At 34.6% G+C, this 19,898-nt stretch overlaps 1 protein-coding gene across 2 annotated transcripts; it reads left to right on the top strand.

Moving 5' to 3' along the window:
• Window positions 1–3,007: 3,007 nt before the first annotated feature.
• LOC128243256 (uncharacterized) lies at window positions 3,008–12,931 on the top strand. Of its 2 annotated transcripts, XM_052960902.1 has the most exons (3): window positions 3,149–3,166; window positions 3,417–3,439; window positions 7,205–12,931. In XM_052960902.1, the coding sequence occupies exons 2-3, from the start codon at window positions 3,417–3,419 to the stop codon at window positions 8,121–8,123; spliced, it is 942 nt and encodes a 313-aa protein (XP_052816862.1). In that variant the 5' UTR covers window positions 3,149–3,166; the 3' UTR covers window positions 8,124–12,931. The 2 variants fall into 2 exon arrangements, with proteins under 2 accessions (XP_052816863.1, XP_052816862.1); XM_052960903.1 differs by lacking the exons at window positions 3,149–3,166; window positions 3,417–3,439 and adding an exon at window positions 3,008–3,084.
• The last annotated feature ends 6,967 nt before the right edge of the window (window positions 12,932–19,898 follow it).

The raw sequence follows: 19,898 nt of genomic DNA, 5'->3' as shown, positions 1-19,898 counted from the left end.
CTCAATGACTTCATGGATTATACATACTTTTATGTTAAAAAACAATAATACTTCAACCCGAAATTAAGCCAAAATGTTATTAAATGGTAAACACTTATATAGTTCAAGGTATCCGGCCGAAAAATCGTGAATCGTGAAAACCTGTTGACCCCATATCATTTTGATGCCATTTGAAAAGAGTTGTGTGCAGAACAACAACAACAAAATGTAAACAATTACCGAAAATAATATGGCTACTACACAGAGTGTTTTAACTTAAAAGGTTGTAGAATATGTCGTTTATGTCCCATTTCAGTTTAAATAAACAGCAAACGTACAATTTTTGACAACTTTATGTATGACACACTTTTGGTCATTTAATTTATATCGTATAACACGTGGAAATCCTATTTAAGGTTAATAAATGCCAGATATCAGTGCCCATTGTTGGCTTTATCAGTAAATTAAGAACTTATGATAAAAAAAACGGTGAAATAAGTTAAAATACAACATCTCTTAGATTAGAATGTTAAAATGAAACGGAGAGTGCATGTGTTAGGAGTTGTAAACAAAATAAAGAAACTAACTGGAATTATAATAAGACCCTTAAAATATATATGGACTGTTTGCTATTTATGACTCTGTACAAATCACTTATTCAAAACTTATTGAAAACATTTAACGCCGAGCCACCAGAATAATTCATGAAATGAAAGGTCTTAATTAAGTATGCTCAACGTTTTGAAAAGCTAAATATACCAACACCGAAAATTCATCGTGATCGCAATGATATCATACAAATATTTAGAATAATTACCAAAGTGGATGACATTGCCCCTGAGAACCTTTTTCACCTTAAATGACACCGTTAAAAGAGGACACATTTTCAAAATCTAAAAGCCAAGTGTGAGAAAGGCTAAGAGCCAAATTTCATTCCCAGTACGTGCAACATAAAATTGGAACAGCCTGAAGGAGAACATTGCTTCCAGTGATTCAATAATAAGTTTCAAGACAAAGCTGGGCCTTTCATGGAGATGTAAAAGATTTGATCTAACTGACATATACTAGTGGAGCTACATAATTATATAAATACATAAATCATGACCGGAACCTGTACAGATGCTTCCTAGTCAAATAGCCCCTAAGTCAAATAGCCCCCAAGTCAAATAGTCCCCATTTTGGCCAAATAGCCCCCACTCACATTTTAAAATTGGTCAAATAGCCCCCCCCCCCCCCAAAAAAAAACAACAAAAAAACGCCCCCATTTTTTTGTATGAATGTATGCATACTTATGTTATTCAAAGCATTTTTAAAGCTTTAAATTTACAAAATGAAGTGCAGCCAACATTATTTGTAAATTGATAAATCTGACATTTTAACCAAGTAAGAATAAAGTTTTTAAATATTACATATAAATAATATATCACATCTACATTTTAAATGCTTATAAACCATAAGTTTTTATTGTTTTTCTTTCTTTTAATATTGATATCGCATCAAAATAAAAAACAAAACATAAAGCAGATATAATTTAACTTGTTTTTTTTTTTTTTAATAATTTGCACATTGTAGTCTTCACATATTTATTTCGTATTTTGAAAATACACATTTATACTGTATGGTAAAAAGTATTCGCATTGTACAATACAATATACATTGACATAGAAGGATCATGTATATTATATATCAATAAATAATCCAAGTCATTTGGATAAAATTTCTTTAGGTTATTTGTTTATTAATAGTATTTATTATCAAGAATTAATTTTATTAAATAAATCTCACGCCACACTTCATGACAAGAAGAGTTTTTATGTAATATAAATACACGAGACTAGTGTATTTTTACGATTTATACTGCGTTTCGTATTTCATAAAATTCCAACAAGAACAAGAACTTGTTCAGACGATGAAATTCTCATTTTCTATTATTATACTCAACATCTGTCCAGCTTCTAATTTCAACTGTCAGTTTATTATTTCTTTTTCCTAATTATAAACATATTTAAAATTGGTATGGTGTGCAGTATGTATTACATAATTTTCAACTATTTTCTTTATACAACCTGTAGACTTAACTCTAGTAGATAGATTAATCTGTACATGTATACTATAGTGTATCATTACAAAGTAACACTAATAAATTAAAACAAGCAAGTGTATTTCATGTTTATATTTTTTTTACCCATTTCACAGATTTATGACAAAAAACTACGAGTACATTTATTTTTAGGGGCTTGTCAAACATTATTCATATTCAACTGATTAATTACTATTTAAGCATATGATTTATGTTTCAGACATATGCGCTTCACATTTATACGACTATTGCACAATATGATAATTTAGTTGCCCTATCTTCTCTAATTCATAAGTCTTTAATATGTGCAAATTATTTTAATATATTTTAAAACATTTTAATTGTCAAAAAATGTTTTGTCTAGAAATCAGATAAATGTTTGATTAGCAATTATGTTAATACAATGTATCTTAAAAATATTACAACTTACCTTCAAATATAATTTCAAATAAAACAAAACAGTGGGGGCTATTTGATCAAAATGGGGGCGTTTTTATCAAATTGGGGGCGTTTTAACCATTTTTTTCAAGTGGGGGCTATTTGACCAAAAGTTTGGGGCTATTTGACCAAAGTGGGGGCGTTTTGACTAGGGGGCTATTTGACTTGGGGGCTAATTGACCAGGTTCCGTACATATAACACGTAGAGGAGAAGTCTACAAGCCAATTCTGGCCAAATCTACTCCGCAGAATGACAAGGTCAGGTAAGGAGTGACCAATATCACGAAAGGCCTTTGAGGATGGGATACTACAACACATGAAATACAATGTACTCTCAATTTGTGTTTGTGCTTTTAAACTCCGAATATCCTTCTAAGTTCACATTATATAACATGTTATAAATTCAGCCAAATAAATATTTTATCTCAGAATGGTATCTCCCAAGTGCTTCATATAACCGTGACGTTTGTTGGCGACTTTTGCTGTTTACACAAGATTGTTATTCTGCTAGTTTATTTCCGTACCCAATGACGTAAATATCATAGGTCTACTTTCGTTTCTATTAAACGTCTACTTTGAACTGTAAGGTGGGTAGTTTTGCTATCATTACAAAATGAATCGGTCGTTTATATCATTATACCATGATGGCCCTAAAACGCTCACCTACATGTAAGCAAAAGGCCACAGCTCTGTGATAAATTAAAGCATTAATAAAAATTAATATGCAATTTAAAAAATATTTACTGATGACGATGGCTTGTTTTATATTTGTAAAGAGTCATGCAATGAAGCTACCAGTATTTAAGTTTCATTGATTTTGGCCTGGTATTTTCAAAGATTTATTTTAAAGCAAAACAGTAAGACGGCCATTTTTTTGTTGTTGTTGATCAATCTCAATGCCTTGTTATATTTTTTGTAGATGGTCACCCAAGGAAGCTTCCTGTAAGTTTCATTGAATTTGGAGGGGTATATGTATGTCCACTTTTTAATTTAGCGACGGTGAAATTGTCTCGACCACAGACATATATCCTCAACTAACCATGATTCGTGGATGTAAGGAATAAATAAAAAATAATAAAGTTGAGCAAAACAATGAAATAATTTAACTACTTTTGTCAGAAATGCCATTTATTTATCCATATTTCCACAAGTATTTAAGAACAAACGGTCAAAAGTTCACGTAAATAATGTCAACAGAGTACAGACACTGAAACTAGGCCGCCATCTTGATTCTAGTACCTTGATTCGCGAGCTCTGACGTAATCTAGGTCAGCACGTTTTAATTAGGCCAACACTATTTTGATCAATTGTTTTTTGAGAAAAACAGTCAAACATATCTTTAAAAATGTTAATTTCAAAATTTCAACTTGTAATAAAAGATTTACAGTATTTTGTGAACATAAAACATTAAATCATGTCAAATTACTCGTAGTAGTATAATTTAACCCAAAGACAAAACTGTCAAAGATCTTTAAGTGTATTTTCAGGAACACTGAACATTCTAGATGACTTAAGGACATAAGTGCCTTCCTCTCTGATCATTTTGTACATAAACATGTTTAAGGGCAGTTGGAAATAAATTATGTACTGCTTTATCACTGCTTTATAGGGATGCACCTAAAACAGAAATTAACACTCACTAATTTCTTTATTTTGACACTAAGACTATGGGTCATGAAAACACATATTATAAGTTTGCTTTGCCTTCCTACAAGAATTTAGGTCACGTGACTGTCATTGTTAAAGTGTATACAAAGCAGACGAAATAACCAGGGAATTTTTAAGGATGTTATGTGGCAAATATGATTGGTTTCTATGGCAATTAATTTGGGATTAGTAAAACTACGTTGTTTGCAGTGTTAACTATTGTTTCAAGTGAATTTATCTGTTTTAAAGATATTTTTTCGCGAGTTGGAAAGCATCTACTCTTGTAAATAGTTCGTAGTAAAAATGACGTCATAGCTTTGCAGATACGTGCATTTCACGTGATAACCAGGTAAAAACAAAGATGGCCGCGAATCAAGGTTGGTCGCGATTTTAGGGACTAGGACGATATTCAGCTTTTGTGCTTCAACTTCATAATGTTTTTTTTTAAAAGACGTAGGCTTGTAATTGTAAATCCACACCAATTCAATGCAAATCTATAATAAACAGAGGCCAGGTCGTACAAAGTTTGACTTACCTGTTACAGTTGCTATGGTTAGCGCTTATCAAGCGCCTTTGAACGTGTATATGAAAAGGGCGCTATATAAGTTTGGTAAATAATAATAATAATAATAATAATAATTATCAGTAAATCGATTTTTAGCATATTGGCATATGTGCTAATAAGAAATTCCTCATATTTCCTGGACCAGGGGGGTGGAGGGGGGGGGGGGGTCAATTGACTTGAGAGTAAGTTATATTAGAATATATTGTGAATATTTATTTGGTGGAAGGTATTGGTTCATATTTAGGTTTTTAGCTCTACTGGCCAAAGGCCAGAAGAGCTTATGCGATGGTAATGTGTATGTGCGTCCATGCGTTCGTGCGTCTGTAAACAATTGCTTGTGAACACGATACAGTCTTCAGTTTTGATTGTATCTCGATGAAACTTGTACAGTATCTAGATATCCATTAGAGCTTGGTTCCTTTCGAAAACCAGCCAGATCCGCCCATGCATGCCTAGATTATGGCCCTTGATAGTATAAAAAAATGCTATTGTGTAAACAATTGGTTTTGAACACGATACAGTCTTCATTTTTGATTGTATCTCGATGAAACTTGTACAGTATTTAGATATCCATTAGAGCTCGGTTCCTTTCAAAAACCAGCCAGATCCGCCCATGCATGCCTAGATTATGGCCCTTGAGAGTATAAAAAAATGCTATTGTGTAAACACTAGCTTGTGAACACGATACAGTCTTCTGAGTTTTGATTGTATCTTGATGAAACTTGTACAGTATTTAGATATCTATTAGAGCTCGGTTCCTTTTGGAAACCAGCCAGATCCGCCCATGCATGCCTAGATTATGGCCCTTGAGAGTATAAAAAAATGCTATTGTGTAAACACTAGCTTGTGAACACGATACAGTCTTCAGTTTTGATTGTATCTCAATGAAACTTGATCAGTATTTAGGTATTCATTAGAGCTTGGTTCCTTTCGAAAACCAGCCAGATCCGACCATGCATGCCTAGATTATTGGCCTTGAAAGTATTAATAAATCAGTTTGTCTGTAAACAATTGCTTGTGAACATGATACAGTCTTCAGTTTTGATTGTATCTCGATGAAACTTGTACAGTATTTAGATATCCATTAGAACTCGGATCCTTTTGAAAACCAGCCAGATCTGCCCATGCATGCCTGGATTATGGGTCTTGAAAGTATAAAAAATGCTATTTTAAGCTAAGTCTATTTTTAGCCGAGTCAACATGAGCGAAGTCTATTTTTAGCCAAGTTTACATGTAAAGTCACAATTGCTTGTGAACGTTTGTTCAAATTGTGCCCCCCCCCCCCCCCCCCCCCCCCCCCCCCCCCCCCCCCCCGTGCGGCAAATGCAAACGACCTCGGGACGTTGGCGGAGGCCCAGGGAAGAGTTCTCTTTTCTTTGTAAGAGACGGACTCCCCGCCCACCTTCAATTGGGAAATGTTAAAAACCTTTTTGTCTGAAACCACTATGCAAATCCTTGCTATTTTGAACAAGGCTTTATTTAGTGGTCCACTACCATGGTTGTTCGAATTATGCCCAACACTGGCACTGCCCTGGGTGTCACTATTTTCCTAGAGATTTATTTAAGAAATATATTCAAAATCTTCTTGTTTCAAACCACAAGGCCCATACCTTTGATATTTGTTGTGGAGCATCATATGATGCAATTGAAAACATTTGAAATAATGCCCCTTGGGCAAAAGCTGGCCCCACCCCTTTTGACTTACTTATTAATTTTTAAAGCTACAGTAATGAAATTTTGACCATGTGAACAGTTTTGCAAACAAGCATTAATGTTGTCCTCGGATGTCCTTGACTTTGACCTTTGACCGACTTTTTATTTTTAAAGCTACAGAATTAAAGCTACAGAAATGACGATAAGTACAGTTTTGAAAGCAAATATTTTTTACCTCAGATTACCTTCACTTGGCACATATCAAAATAGTTCATGCAACTAATCTGCTTACAACACTTCCTGTCCTCAGATGTTGAACGTGCAGCGTTATCAGCTAACCCAAACACTAAAAGTGAACTACATGTATATATTTGTTGCCTATTACTCAAACGTACATGCTCTGGATTGAAAATGACCACAAGAGCCATGCCAGTAGAGCATAGGCCCTTTGGGCCTCTTGTTTATGAAACTAATCACCTTATCAAATTCCGGTTATAAAACGAAGGTGGGGCTCTTTAAGCGCAACAGACTGTCATAAGTTTCATTTAAAATGAGAAGTTGAAGAAAAGTTATCTTTGATTTTAGTCTTCATTTTAAGCAAAATGCTGCCTTCTGATGTAGCATATATGATGTTATTTATCACGTGGTATACACACACTGTTCCACTAGAAAAAAATGAAATAAAATAACATCATCCATAGAGGTATTTTTTACAGTTATTTTCAGAAACATGTCATTTTTTTATTGGTAGCATTTCTAAATGTAATCGGATTAAATAATATTATTCTTTTTTGTTGTACATTATTTAGTGCAAGTCTGATATGTAATCTGGGTCATTTCAGAGCAATGGATGAGGACATACGAGCAGACAAATCTAACGCAATACCTCTGGAAGATTTCCTAAGTGATCGTTACGTACTCAGAAAAAAATGCTTGGTAGTTTTCATTTCACACCCAGCACCAATGGGCTCAAGGCTTAATGAGAAAAAGATTAAAACCATTGAGGATGAAAGCTCGTATCTAGATGGAGAAGATGTTGATGTGGACATATTTGGGATTCACAATTTCATCAACAAACTACCCCAAAGTAAACGACCTGGAATGAAGCCTGACTTTAAATTGATGAGGAATCATAAACTTCATGAAATAGACGCAAAACTGCAGGAATTGGAGACGAAGGGACACCAGTATGGCTCCTTTATATTTGTCATCCTCACATACGTACATACAGAGAGGGATGAAATTCAGGTGTATGGGAGGGGAGTGCTGGTTGATCATTTTTTCGATACGATCAAGTCATTTGAATCCATGGCAGGAAAACCCAAGCTTTTCCTGATTCAAGCTGATGACCTGCGGATGCTGAAGCCAACAACGATTATTAAAGCTGGGGGAGTCGAGACCGGTGAAGATATGAGAAAGATACCTACTGATGCTGACAGAATTATACTGATGTCAACAATTCCACAGGATTTTTCCAATCTAGGTAAACATGTAAAGAGAACATATGATGGTGAAATTATGAACAAGTCTGATGATCCGAAAAAAGAAAAGATGTCGCTACTTGTTCAGGCTTTCATTGATGTTCTCACTGAAAACCCAGACACAGATTTTTTGTCGAACACACCCCTCATAGTCGGAAAAGTAGATTCACTTGCTGAGAGCTTGAAGGAAAATATGGAATTGGATGATTACAAAGACTATGACATTCCTGTCCCTGTGGTAACTTCCACGCTGACAAAGAAACTGTTCTTATCACATTAGATTGTTAAAAGACCAGCATTGAATTGATGTTGCTGTTGAATGGTTATGACATTGTTGAACTGGTAGCTTTAAAACGTACTATGCAAATCAAATTAAATGTTTAATGGATGACATTGTGTCATCTTGTTAAACAATTTTGTCGAAATGATAAATATTTACATATTCCTTTCCATTCTCCTTTGCCTTTTATCGAGACTTAAGTAGGTATAATGAAACTGGCAAAGAAGTTAACTTTGGGAAAAATAATAATTCAGAAGTAAAATTATAAGTCTTTCGAAAAAGAAAACATTTCAATGATCATTATATTATATTGCATTTGTAACCCTCTGGAGTATTCTAACAATACGGTTCAATGGGATGACTGCTAAAAATGGTACCACAAATATTAGGTAAAATTGCCTAGGTTATGTAATGTTTGGCATGATAATCCCCTGCTGTGCATCTTCTGCTAATTGCACTGGTTTCACAGTAGGGGCCAATTTCCTGTGTATTTGTTTATTGGTTCAGGGCCATGTAGGGTCCATTTTCTATAATAAAACCTCCACAAATGCGCAGCAGGATACTCAGATCAGAGATCTGATAAGAGGGTTCAAGGCAATTAGATCAAAGATCAATACACAGAGGTTGTGTACTGTACACAGATTTGGGGGGAGGGGATCACTTAAAGAAGGCCTAAACTAGACCTTTAATATGCCTTCTGGCGTTTCACTAGTAAATGCTGAGTATCATTGTGGTCTTCGTTAAAGTGACACTCTTATTCAAAAACAATACATACACATGTAAAACAAACATAAATTTTTAGTGATACACTGCAACTAACTTACTAAATAATGCATGTATGGAAAATATTAATTACTATTAACAATATTATAGCCGTGTATTTCATAGCTGAAGACGCAAAATTATTAATTGATAAGTGAATGCTTAAAGATTTACTGCTATATACTATGGCCTCATAAGGAAGAAATACCGTATGTTCTGCATCTTTCTTTTAAATTAAACTTGGCATCCTTCATAAGCATCATTGTTAACGACATTCGTTCATCCTTTTCGGTTTGTTAAAACAATTTTATTAAATGTGTTCAATCTTATTTGTGCATCTTTAACAAATTTCACAGAAATGGTATGAATCAAATATGGTATGATTAGATATGAACTGAGATATGCTACTAATTATTTCTGATATTATTTCTGTTATTTCAACAGTACTTACAATCCCTGAGTTCATACCAACAAATTTGGTAATTTCGCCATTTTATGCCTTTGTATAAGCTCGACTATTCGAAGAATATGGAGAGCTATACTACTCACCCAAGACTCGGCCTTGGTGTCACACCTTGGTTAAGGTTTTGCATGCAAGCACACATAGGTTAAAATCTCAGCAACTACTTGAGGTATTGCATTGAGACTTTATACAATGGTTCTCAACCATTAAACCTACCTAATTAACCAAGTTAGAAAACTCTAGTTTGCATTTAATGCAAATAATAGGCCTTTATTATTCGACTTAGAAATTCTTGTTAAGGTTTTGCGTGCAAGTACACATAAGTTAATATCTCAGCAACTACTTGAGGTATTGCATTGAGACTTGATACAATGGTACTCAACCATCCAACCTACTTTATTAACCAAGTTAGATAACTCTAGTTTGCATTTAATGCAAATAATTGCCCTTTATTATTCAACTTAGAAATTCTGGTTAAGGTTTTGCGTGCAAGCACACATAGGTTAATATCTCAGCAACTACTTGAGGTATTGCATTGAGACTTGATACAATGGTACTCAACTATCCATCCTACTTAATTAACCAAGTTAAAAAATTCTAGTTTGCATTTAATGCAAAAAATGGGCCTTTATTATTTGACTTTGAAATTCTGGTTAAGGTTTTGCGTTACAAGCACACATAGATTAATATCTCAGCAACTACTTGAGGTATTGCATTGAGACTTGATACAATGGTACTCATCCATCCAACCTACTTAATTAACCAAGTAAAATAACTCTAATTTGCATTTTATGCAAATAATTGCCCTTTATTTTTCGACTTAGAAATTCTGGTTAAGGTTTTGCATGCAAGCACACATAGGTTAATATCTCAGTAACTACTTGAGGTATTGCATTGAGACTGTATACAATGGTACTCAGCCATCCAACCTACATAATTAAACATTTTAGAAAACTCAAGTTTGCATTTAATGCAAAAAATAGGCCTTTATTATTCGCTTTGAAATTCTGGTTAAGGTTTTGCGTGCAAGTACACATAGATTAATATCTCAGCAACTACTTGATACAATGGTACTCAACCATCCAACCTACTTAATTAACCAAGTTAGATAACTCTAGTTTGCATTTAATGCAAATAATGACCCCATTTATTCGACTTAGAAATTCTGGTAATGGTTTTGCATGTAAGCACACATAGGTTAATATCTCAGCAACTACTTGAGGTATTGCATTGAGACTTGATACAATGGTACTCAACCATCCAACCTACTTTATTAACCAAGTTAGATAACTCTAGTTTGCATTTAATGCAAATAATTGCCCTTTATTATTCAACTTAGAAATTCTGGTTAAGGTTTTGCGTGCAAGCACACATAGGTTAATATCTCAGCAACTACTTGAGGTATTGCATTGAGACTTGATACAATGGTACTCAACTATCCATCCTACTTAATTAACCAAGTTAAAAAATTCTAGTTTGCATTTAATGCAAAAAATGGGCCTTTATTATTTGACTTTGAAATTCTGGTTAAGGTTTTGCGTTACAAGCACACATAGATTAATTTCTCAGCAACTACTTGAGGTATTGCATTGAGACTTGATACAATGGTACTCATCCATCCAACCTACTTAATTAACTAAGTAAAATAACTCTAATTTGCATTTTATGCAAATAATTGCCCTTTATTTTTCGACTTAGAAATTCTGGTTAAGGTTTTGCATGCAAGCACACATAGGTTAATATCTCAGTAACTACTTGAGGTATTGCATTGAGACTGTATACAATGGTACTCAGCCATCCAACCTACATAATTAAACATTTTAGAAAACTCAAGTTTGCATTTAATGCAAAAAATAGGCCTTTATTATTCGCTTTGAAATTCTGGTTAAGGTTTTGCGTGCAAGTACACATAGATTAATATCTCAGCAACTACTTGATACAATGGTACTCAACCATCCAACCTACTTAATTAACCAAGTTAGATATCTCTAGTTTGCATTAAATCCAAATAATTGCCCCTTTTTGACATAGAAATTCTGGTTAAGGTTTTGCATGTAACCACTTTTAAGTCAATACCTCAGCTTGCATTGAAAATTTACACACAGGCTCCCAACCATTTAACCTTCTTCTTTAATCAAGTAAGATAACTCTATCTTTCATATTATATAAATTTTGCTCTTTTATTATGAGACTTAGAAATGGTTACGGTCTGGCATGTTAGCACACGTAGGATAATATCACAGCAACGACTAGATGTATTGCTTTTAGACATTATACAATGGTATTCAACCACCCAACGTAATTGAATAACCAAGTTAAATAACTGTATTTTGCAAATAATAGCTCTTTATTATTAGACTTAAAAAATCTGGTTAAGATTTTCCATGTAACCACATTTATATTAATATCTCAGCACTTCATGTATTGCATTGATATCTAACAGTGATCCATGCATGTTTCGCCAAAACTTTTCAATCCTTACATTAAAAAGCGGCGGAATAGTTGAGCATGCTGTCTCTGTGATAGCTCTTGTTATCTAATGATGTTTAATTTTTCATGAATTATATTTTTCAGTGTTTTGCAATTTCATTTTATTCCTTATGTAATCAGGTTTAAAATATCATGTTAATGATTTCCTTTATGATTCATCTTCATTTTGTAGGATGACTTTTATGTATCTGCAATTTTGTAAATAATTGAATTACATATTTAACTATTTTTATACCAGGTGTAGAAAATATTTGGAATACATATCTGTTCAAATAATCTTATTAATAAAATTGTTCTTGTTATGATGTACAACTTGTGTCTTGATATAGTGACATAGACTTTGATATGAACTGTTTATAATTGGTCAATACAGTTATTTTATACCTGCTTGTGTCTCAATGTTGAATTTAAAGGGGCTGTACCCTGTATGATGAAATAGCGAAAAAAGGAAAAAGAAAATTGTCAGAAACTTGGTATCGATGAGTACAATGCATTGAAACCTACTAACTGAAGTACCACATAGTTTACAATTAATTTGATTTTCGATTTTCTTTTCATATTTTTCCATTGGAAAAGATTACTAGGTATGTCTACCTTATGTTAGGTATACAGCTTAAATATTCCAAACGTTTAGGGTAAGCCTTCATTGCACAGTGGATACAACACTGGATTGCAATTTCGGTTCGCACCCGGTCTATGACTAGATGTTTTTTTTACATTTTGGTATTTTTTTTACAATTATGATACCAAAGAGTAAAACATTTTATTAAATAATTGTCCTGAGATTCGTTACAGAAAAAAAACTTTTTTGGTGCCAATCCCGTGTAGAGTCCCTTATAAATTAAAAAAAAATCTTAATAAACGTCTACATTTCTTAATTATTTTCTAATTATTTTCGTCATTATGTTTTTTTATTTGTTATGAATGACTCTTATAAATTGAATCCAAAGTTTAATTAATTGATGACAGTTGACCCAACACAATAGGCCGATAAAAAACATTTTCCATTTATGTCTTTATTGTGTCAAATAGCATCTGTCATGTCAAGAAAGATTGTTAATTCGGTTAGTGATGAAGTACATATTGAATTACAGAGTTTTATATTTGTTTTTCATATAAATGGCCGCCGCTGTTTCTGCTACAGCGGGGTTGGCCGTTTATTGGCCGACGTCCAAGTGTCAAGTCGAGATTTGGCTGTTTCTTGGCCGTTTCTTGGCCGCTCTGTTTCGACACCAACTATTTTCAATTTCATTTAATGTCTACCTTGAAACATTCCCTTTTTTTAGATACCTGATGCTTGTTAGGTCTTAAATTCCAGTGCAAACGGTTATAATCAGATGGCGGGCACATACATCGACCAATACAACAACCTTGAACTTCTATATTGCGCTGTCCTTATCCCAAATTTGAACATTGAGCAACGGAAACATAAAAAACACGAACAGTAAGTGTTATGAAACAACTGCATTTAGACAAACAGGACAAGTAATGTCAAGTAGGCCCGGGAGGTTGAGTTTTTTGTGACAAACCCGGCTTTGTCATTAACTTTTTATTATAGGATAGGATATTCAGAGTGTCTAATATGCCAATGTAGTGGTAACACAATACTTCTCATGATTCTGTTTATTATGCCCCCTTCGAAGAAGAGGGGTATATTGCTTTGCACATGTCGGTCGATAGGTTGGTCGGTCCGTCGGTAGACCAAAGCTTGTCCGAGTGATAACTCAACAATTCCTGGACGTATGGTCATCAAACTTTACATGAAGGTTGGGCCTGACCAGTAGATGACCCCTATTGATTTTAGGGCTCATCGGGTCAAAGGTCAAGGTCACAGTGATCTTTAATTGTAAAAGAATTTTAAAGCTTGTCCGATTGATAGCTCACCAATGCCTAGACCTATGCTCATCAAACTTGATATGGAAGTTGGGCCTGACCAGTAGATGACCCCTATTGTTTTTGGGGGTAATCGGTCCAAAGCTCAAGGTCACAGTGACCTTAAAAGGTAAAAGGTCCTAGTGATAACTCGACAATGCCTGCACCAATGGCCCTCATACTTGAGTTGGAGTTTGGGCCTGACCAGTAGATGACCCCTATTGTTTTTAGGGGTCTCGGGCCAAAGGTCAAGGTCAAGTGACCTTAAATGGTTAAAGGTTGTCAAAGTGATAAATCGACAATGCCTGCACCCATGGCCCTCTAACTTGACTTGGAGGTTGGGCCTGACCACTAGATGACCCATAGTGTTTTTTTTTTTATTTGGGGGGGAGGTCATCGGGCCAAAGGTCACTGTGACCTTGAATGGTAAAAGGTTGTCCAAGTGATAACTCGACAATGCCTGCACCCATGGCCCTCAAACTTGAGTTGGAGGTTGGGCCTGACCAGTAGATGACCCCTATTGTATTTAGGGGTCTCGCGCCAAAGGTCAATATCACAGTGACATTGAATAGTAAAAGTTTGTCTGAGAGATAACTCGACAATGCCTGCACCCATGGCCCTCTAACTTGACTCGGAGGTTGGGCCTGACCAGTAGATGAACCATATTGTTTTGGGGGGTTATCAGGCCAAAGGACAAGGTCACAGTTCAACAATACCTGCACCTATGGCCCTCAAACTATAGTTGGAGGTTGGACCTGACCAGTAGATGAACCCTATTGATTTTAGGGGTCAAAGGTCACGGTCAAAGTGACATTGAAAGCAAACTCGACAATTACTGGACCTATGGTCATCAAAATTAACATCATGATGAAGGTTGGGCCTGACCAGTAGGTGACCCCACTTGACTTTTGGGGTCATCTGGCGAAGGTCAAGGTCACAGTAACCTTTAATGCAAAAAAGTTAACAAATCTTATCCCAGTGATATCCCAACAATGCCTGAACCTGTGATCATCAAACTTGACATTGAAGTTGGGCCTGAAGAGTGGATGACCCTTATTGATTTTAGGAGTCATCGAGTCAAAGGTCAAGTTCACAGTGACCTTGAATGCGAAAATGTTTTGAGTGATAACTCGACAATGCCTGCACCCATGACCCTCAAACTTGACTTGGAGTTGCGTCTGACCTGTAGATGACCTCTTAAGCTTTTAGGGGTCATTGTACACATGTATAACAACCATCGATTTTGACTGATAAACCTTAAACGCCTTACTACATAATACATTTATGGAAATATTATTAACTAATTGTAAGACTGTAACCGTGTATTAAATTGCCGAAAACGCAAAAATATTAAATGATTGGTGAATGCTGAAATATTTACTGTGATCTACTACAGTCTAAAAGGTTGAAAGACCGTGTTTTCTACACCTATCTTTCAAATTAAACTCGGTATCCTTCATAAAGACCATTGTTTTCCATATTTATTTATCCTATTTGGTATATTAAAACAAATGCGTTCATTTTATATATGAGCATGGAGCGACTTCCTCAAATATGGTACGCCCATGGCGTGAATGTAGGACGGGAGCAGTACTTTTCAACTCCAAGATTTTTCAACCCCAAGACTGTTCAACCCCTTCAATAACGATTATGTCTGTTATTCATGTCGGAAAATAGCGCATTGAACTAATGTTTCTTGTTAATACATACCCGACTTTAAATAAAGATTCTTGTATCTTGCTTACATAAAGTATATGTATAATCTAAACAATATAATATATATATGAGCATGCGACGACCTCTTACTGTATGGTACGCCCATGGCGTGTCGGTAGGACGGGAGCAGGATTTTTCAACCCCAAGACTGTTCAACCCTTTCCAAAATTAAGTCATTCTTTTTTTAAAGTTTTATTGAAGCAATGCATAATAAGATAGGTGAATAAGAAAGATGGACTAGTAGCCAAATAAACGTCCATATGGATAAGCATATTCAAAGTAAATATCACATATTCCAGTCACTATACAGTTATCGGTTGAATATGTTTAATTAATGGAGTTGAAAATCAAAGCCTTGATATCAGTATGATGATTTAACACTGGCAGTTATTACCCAAACAAACTATAACAGACGCTTTTAGCAATATTAGCACAGAACATATACAGACGGCGAAAAATATTCGGATAGTTAAGCTTGGCACTTTATCCTTTATCAAGGCTGTACCGGAGAGTAAGTCAGACTCTCCCAAACTTCAGCCCATCAGGATCCCTTAATCAATCCATACACAGCGGACTCCACAGCATATACCTTCGTCAGAACAGAGCCAGCAAAGTCGCAGGCAGGCAATATCTCGACGAACTCGGGGCTGACTTGTTCGGGGCTGACCTGAAGATAATGTTCAACAAGTGTGTTTACTAATATCATTGTACACGAAAAGGCTCTTTCGTTATTGCGTCATAATTAATGTCTAACTTTAACTCGTTTGATTTTCGGAAGCCCCGACGCTCATTATAACCATTTACTTTTCAACTGATCTCCAAACAGTGTGCTTGTTAAAAAAGTCTTGAAAGTAACATATTTTATTTAATAGATACGTATGAGTATTATATGTTCATTGCGTGAAAAAAGTTCTTTGCAGTTTTTGCAAAGCACAATTTGTTGAAAATAGCTGATACCAATTATATACCACGGGAAATAGATAATATCAATATGCTGTTGTAGACATCTTATACATGCCATGTATACATGTTATGGTTAGTTATTATCAGGTTTAGTTTGGGAAAGCTTACATGGCGCGCATTTTACGGCAAACACCGCCTTTCCTCGGCAAGCCTCGGTGACAGCTCTTCATCGGTCATCGCTAATCGTTCCGAACAAGTCAAACTCTCTTCCACGTCATTGATGGTCTGGTAACGAAAAGTGTACATGTAAATACAGTAGCATTACACAAATACATCAATCTAAATACATCGTCATTCCCTGGCAATTCCCCGCAAGCCTCGGGAGCAGCTTTTTTATCTGTCAAGGCTACCCGCTCAGAACACTTCTGTTCTACTGCGTGCCTGTATATTTAATGATTAAAATGTTATTCCAACTTCCGGAAAACACAACTTTCTCCTTGTAGATGACTGTCCGGCTAAAAATTGAACCAAGTAAATCTTACTCAGGATTTCATCTTATATAAATGTTCAGGTCATGATCCAATACTGACAACAGGCATCTGGTTCATTGTTTGTGTCTAAAATGTTGATCAATATCTTTTTGGATAAATATAATGTGATAAACAACACATCTCTGAAGATATTTAATGGCTTTGATATACAAGAAATAATCAATGTATGGAACTCGATCAAACTTGTCGGATTTCAAGAGTCCAGTGTTTTTCAAATTGCTTAATCAACAAAGAAAAAAACATTTTTAAATAGGTGACATGAAAAGAGGAGCCAATACACTTGAAAATGACAAACAAGCCAAATTCAATGTCCCATTCTCGTCTTTTCTCAAATTCCAATCTTCACTGTGTCTTTATGTATGCCTCTGTGTATAGCTAATACAATTCCATTCCGAAATATCATAAATGACAAACACCATGATTTTAGGAACAACCGTATCCGTTTTCAAATTAAAATCCACTTAAAAATTTCTACAACTATGCCAAAATAACGCAATAAAAGATTACCTGATGAAGTTGTCTGACGTTGCACACTTCATTCTCTCCGGGAATATTGACGATGACCCCCTGGAGAAAAGCATGGAATAAGTTAAAGATGCGATCTTACTCCCAAATACAATTCACCATGATTAAAACAAATGTTATAATATCAAAAATGCTGAAAAAAATGTCGAAAACAATGGGTCTTATGAAGGATACAAAGTTTATCATGAAATTAAGGTGCAGGTGTATGTACTTATTTTGAATAAGAGTGTCGCTTTAAAACGTCCTCGGCACCTCAGCATTGGTTATGAATACACTGGGGTGCAGAGGATGGAGTTAAAATTGCTCACGTACAAAGTGTCAAACACACGAATGTTTCGGTCGAAGAGTCGAAAATTGGTAGATATATTTTAGAATAATAAGTTGTATGTTTTTCAATTTTTTGATAACAATAATTCACGTCACTTTTATATTATTTTCTTAGTAAACGAAAACGTCTAAGCTGAAAAAGGATTTATTTTAGGCACAGACAAAACGTGATCGCTCTCAAGAGTCGACAACCACTCTTGATTATGTTGTTAAATCACACTGATTATGACCAAAAATGTCTACCTCACTTTTTAAAACGTGGATGACGTCAAGGACGTTGCCGCTCGGAGTTTTATACGTCAACGTCTTATACCCTCCTCTCACCGAGATTTCCACGTCAACGTCACCCATGCGTTCGTCATCACCCAGTTTGAGGAACGGCTATAAGCAGCAATTATTTTCATGAATTATCGCCTTGAAGTAAAGAATTTATGCATACTTTCACAAATATTTCACATATAATGAGACACGTTCACGTTTTAGTAAGTCAGAATTCAAACAAGGTAATTCCGTGTCAATTGTAAAGAAAATTGTGTTTCAATAATAAAACATTATGAAATGGTCATATTCGGATTCTGTGTTAAATACTTATTTAAAAATGGGACAAAAAGGCTTTTCTTGCCGAAAAAAAGAGTAACGCCAATGAAATTTGAACTGTTTTAGGGTTGGATTAAAAACATTCTGTTGGTATGAGTATCTACTATTTAAAGATGCACTTTTACTTCCATATAAAATTTCTCAAATTAATCATATTGTTTTAATATTAAAAAAAATATGAATCTTTAAATCTTTAAGTATTCACCAATCATTCATAAAGCTTTCTGATATTAAATACACGGTTACAATCCTGTCAGCAGTTCTTAATATTCTTTACCGTTGCAGTGGCCGCAACAACGACAGCAAACAGAATCAGAGCGACATTCATCATCGTGGCTGCAAGAGATAACAAAGTGACACTATTTATTATGGTTACAGACATTCGATTAGTAGTATTTTTGTATTAAAGCTGCACTCTCACAGATTTACCGTTTTAACAACTTTTTGCGTACATATCTGCAAATCAGTCATAAAAGACTGAATAAATATTAATTTTGGATTTGTGTTATTATCCTTATTTTATGCATTATTCAACAATATATTTATCGTATAGCTTCACATTTATAGAAAAAGATTGTAGGTTATGTTACAACTGATCAACTATATAATAATAGTTTTCATGTTTGCATTTGTATTAATATTCTCATTTTGTGTATATTATTGTTTAACATTTTGTATAGCATCACTCTTATAGAAAAATCTTGTTTGAATGTATTTTGGGCTGGAGGCCTTATATTACAAATAAATGAATATTGTATTGTATTGTATTGTATTGTATTGCTGATAAACGATCAGATCACAGATTTTCATATTTCCGTTCTAAAATTAATGTTTTGTGGTTAAAAGAGTAACTAACGGTTAAAGATAAAACCCATTAAACATCAATTTTTGAACTTAAATGTAAAAATCCGCGATCTGATGATTTGTCAGTAGTCTTATATCACTGGTTTGCAGATAGTTACGCAAATTGCTCATTCCAAGACCAAGAAATAAATTTTAAAAAAGTTGTCAAAACGGTCAATCTAAACGGTGAGAACCACAGCACCGTATTGCAGCTGACATGTATTATGAGTATAATCTAAACACTATGATATATATGAACATTGGGCAACTTTTTCAAATGTGATACGATCATAGCGTGATGAAAGGACGGGAGCAGGACTTTTCAACCCCTAGACTGTTCAACTCGTTCAATAACGATAATGTTTGTTATTCATGTCGGAAAATAGCTCATTGAACTAATTCTTGTTAACACATACCCGACTTTAGATACAGATTCTTGTATCTTGTATCTTGCTTACATGTATTATATGTATGATCTAGACAATATAATATATGCATGGGAAGACTTCTTCAAATATGGTACGCCCATGGATTTTTCAACCCCAAGACTGTTTAACCCTTTTCAAAATTAAGTCATTCTTTTTTTTAAGTTTATTCAAGCAATGCATAATAAGTTAAGTGAATAAGAAAGATGGACTTGTAGCCAAATAAACATGCATATGAATAAGCATATTCAAAATAAATATCACACATTCCAGTCACTGTACAGTTATCGGTTGAATATTT

This window comes from Mya arenaria, chromosome 8 (assembly GCF_026914265.1).
Source record: "Mya arenaria isolate MELC-2E11 chromosome 8, ASM2691426v1".
Lineage (NCBI taxonomy): Eukaryota > Metazoa > Mollusca > Bivalvia > Myida > Myidae > Mya > Mya arenaria.
This window is presented reverse-complemented; position numbering and strand designations above follow the sequence as displayed.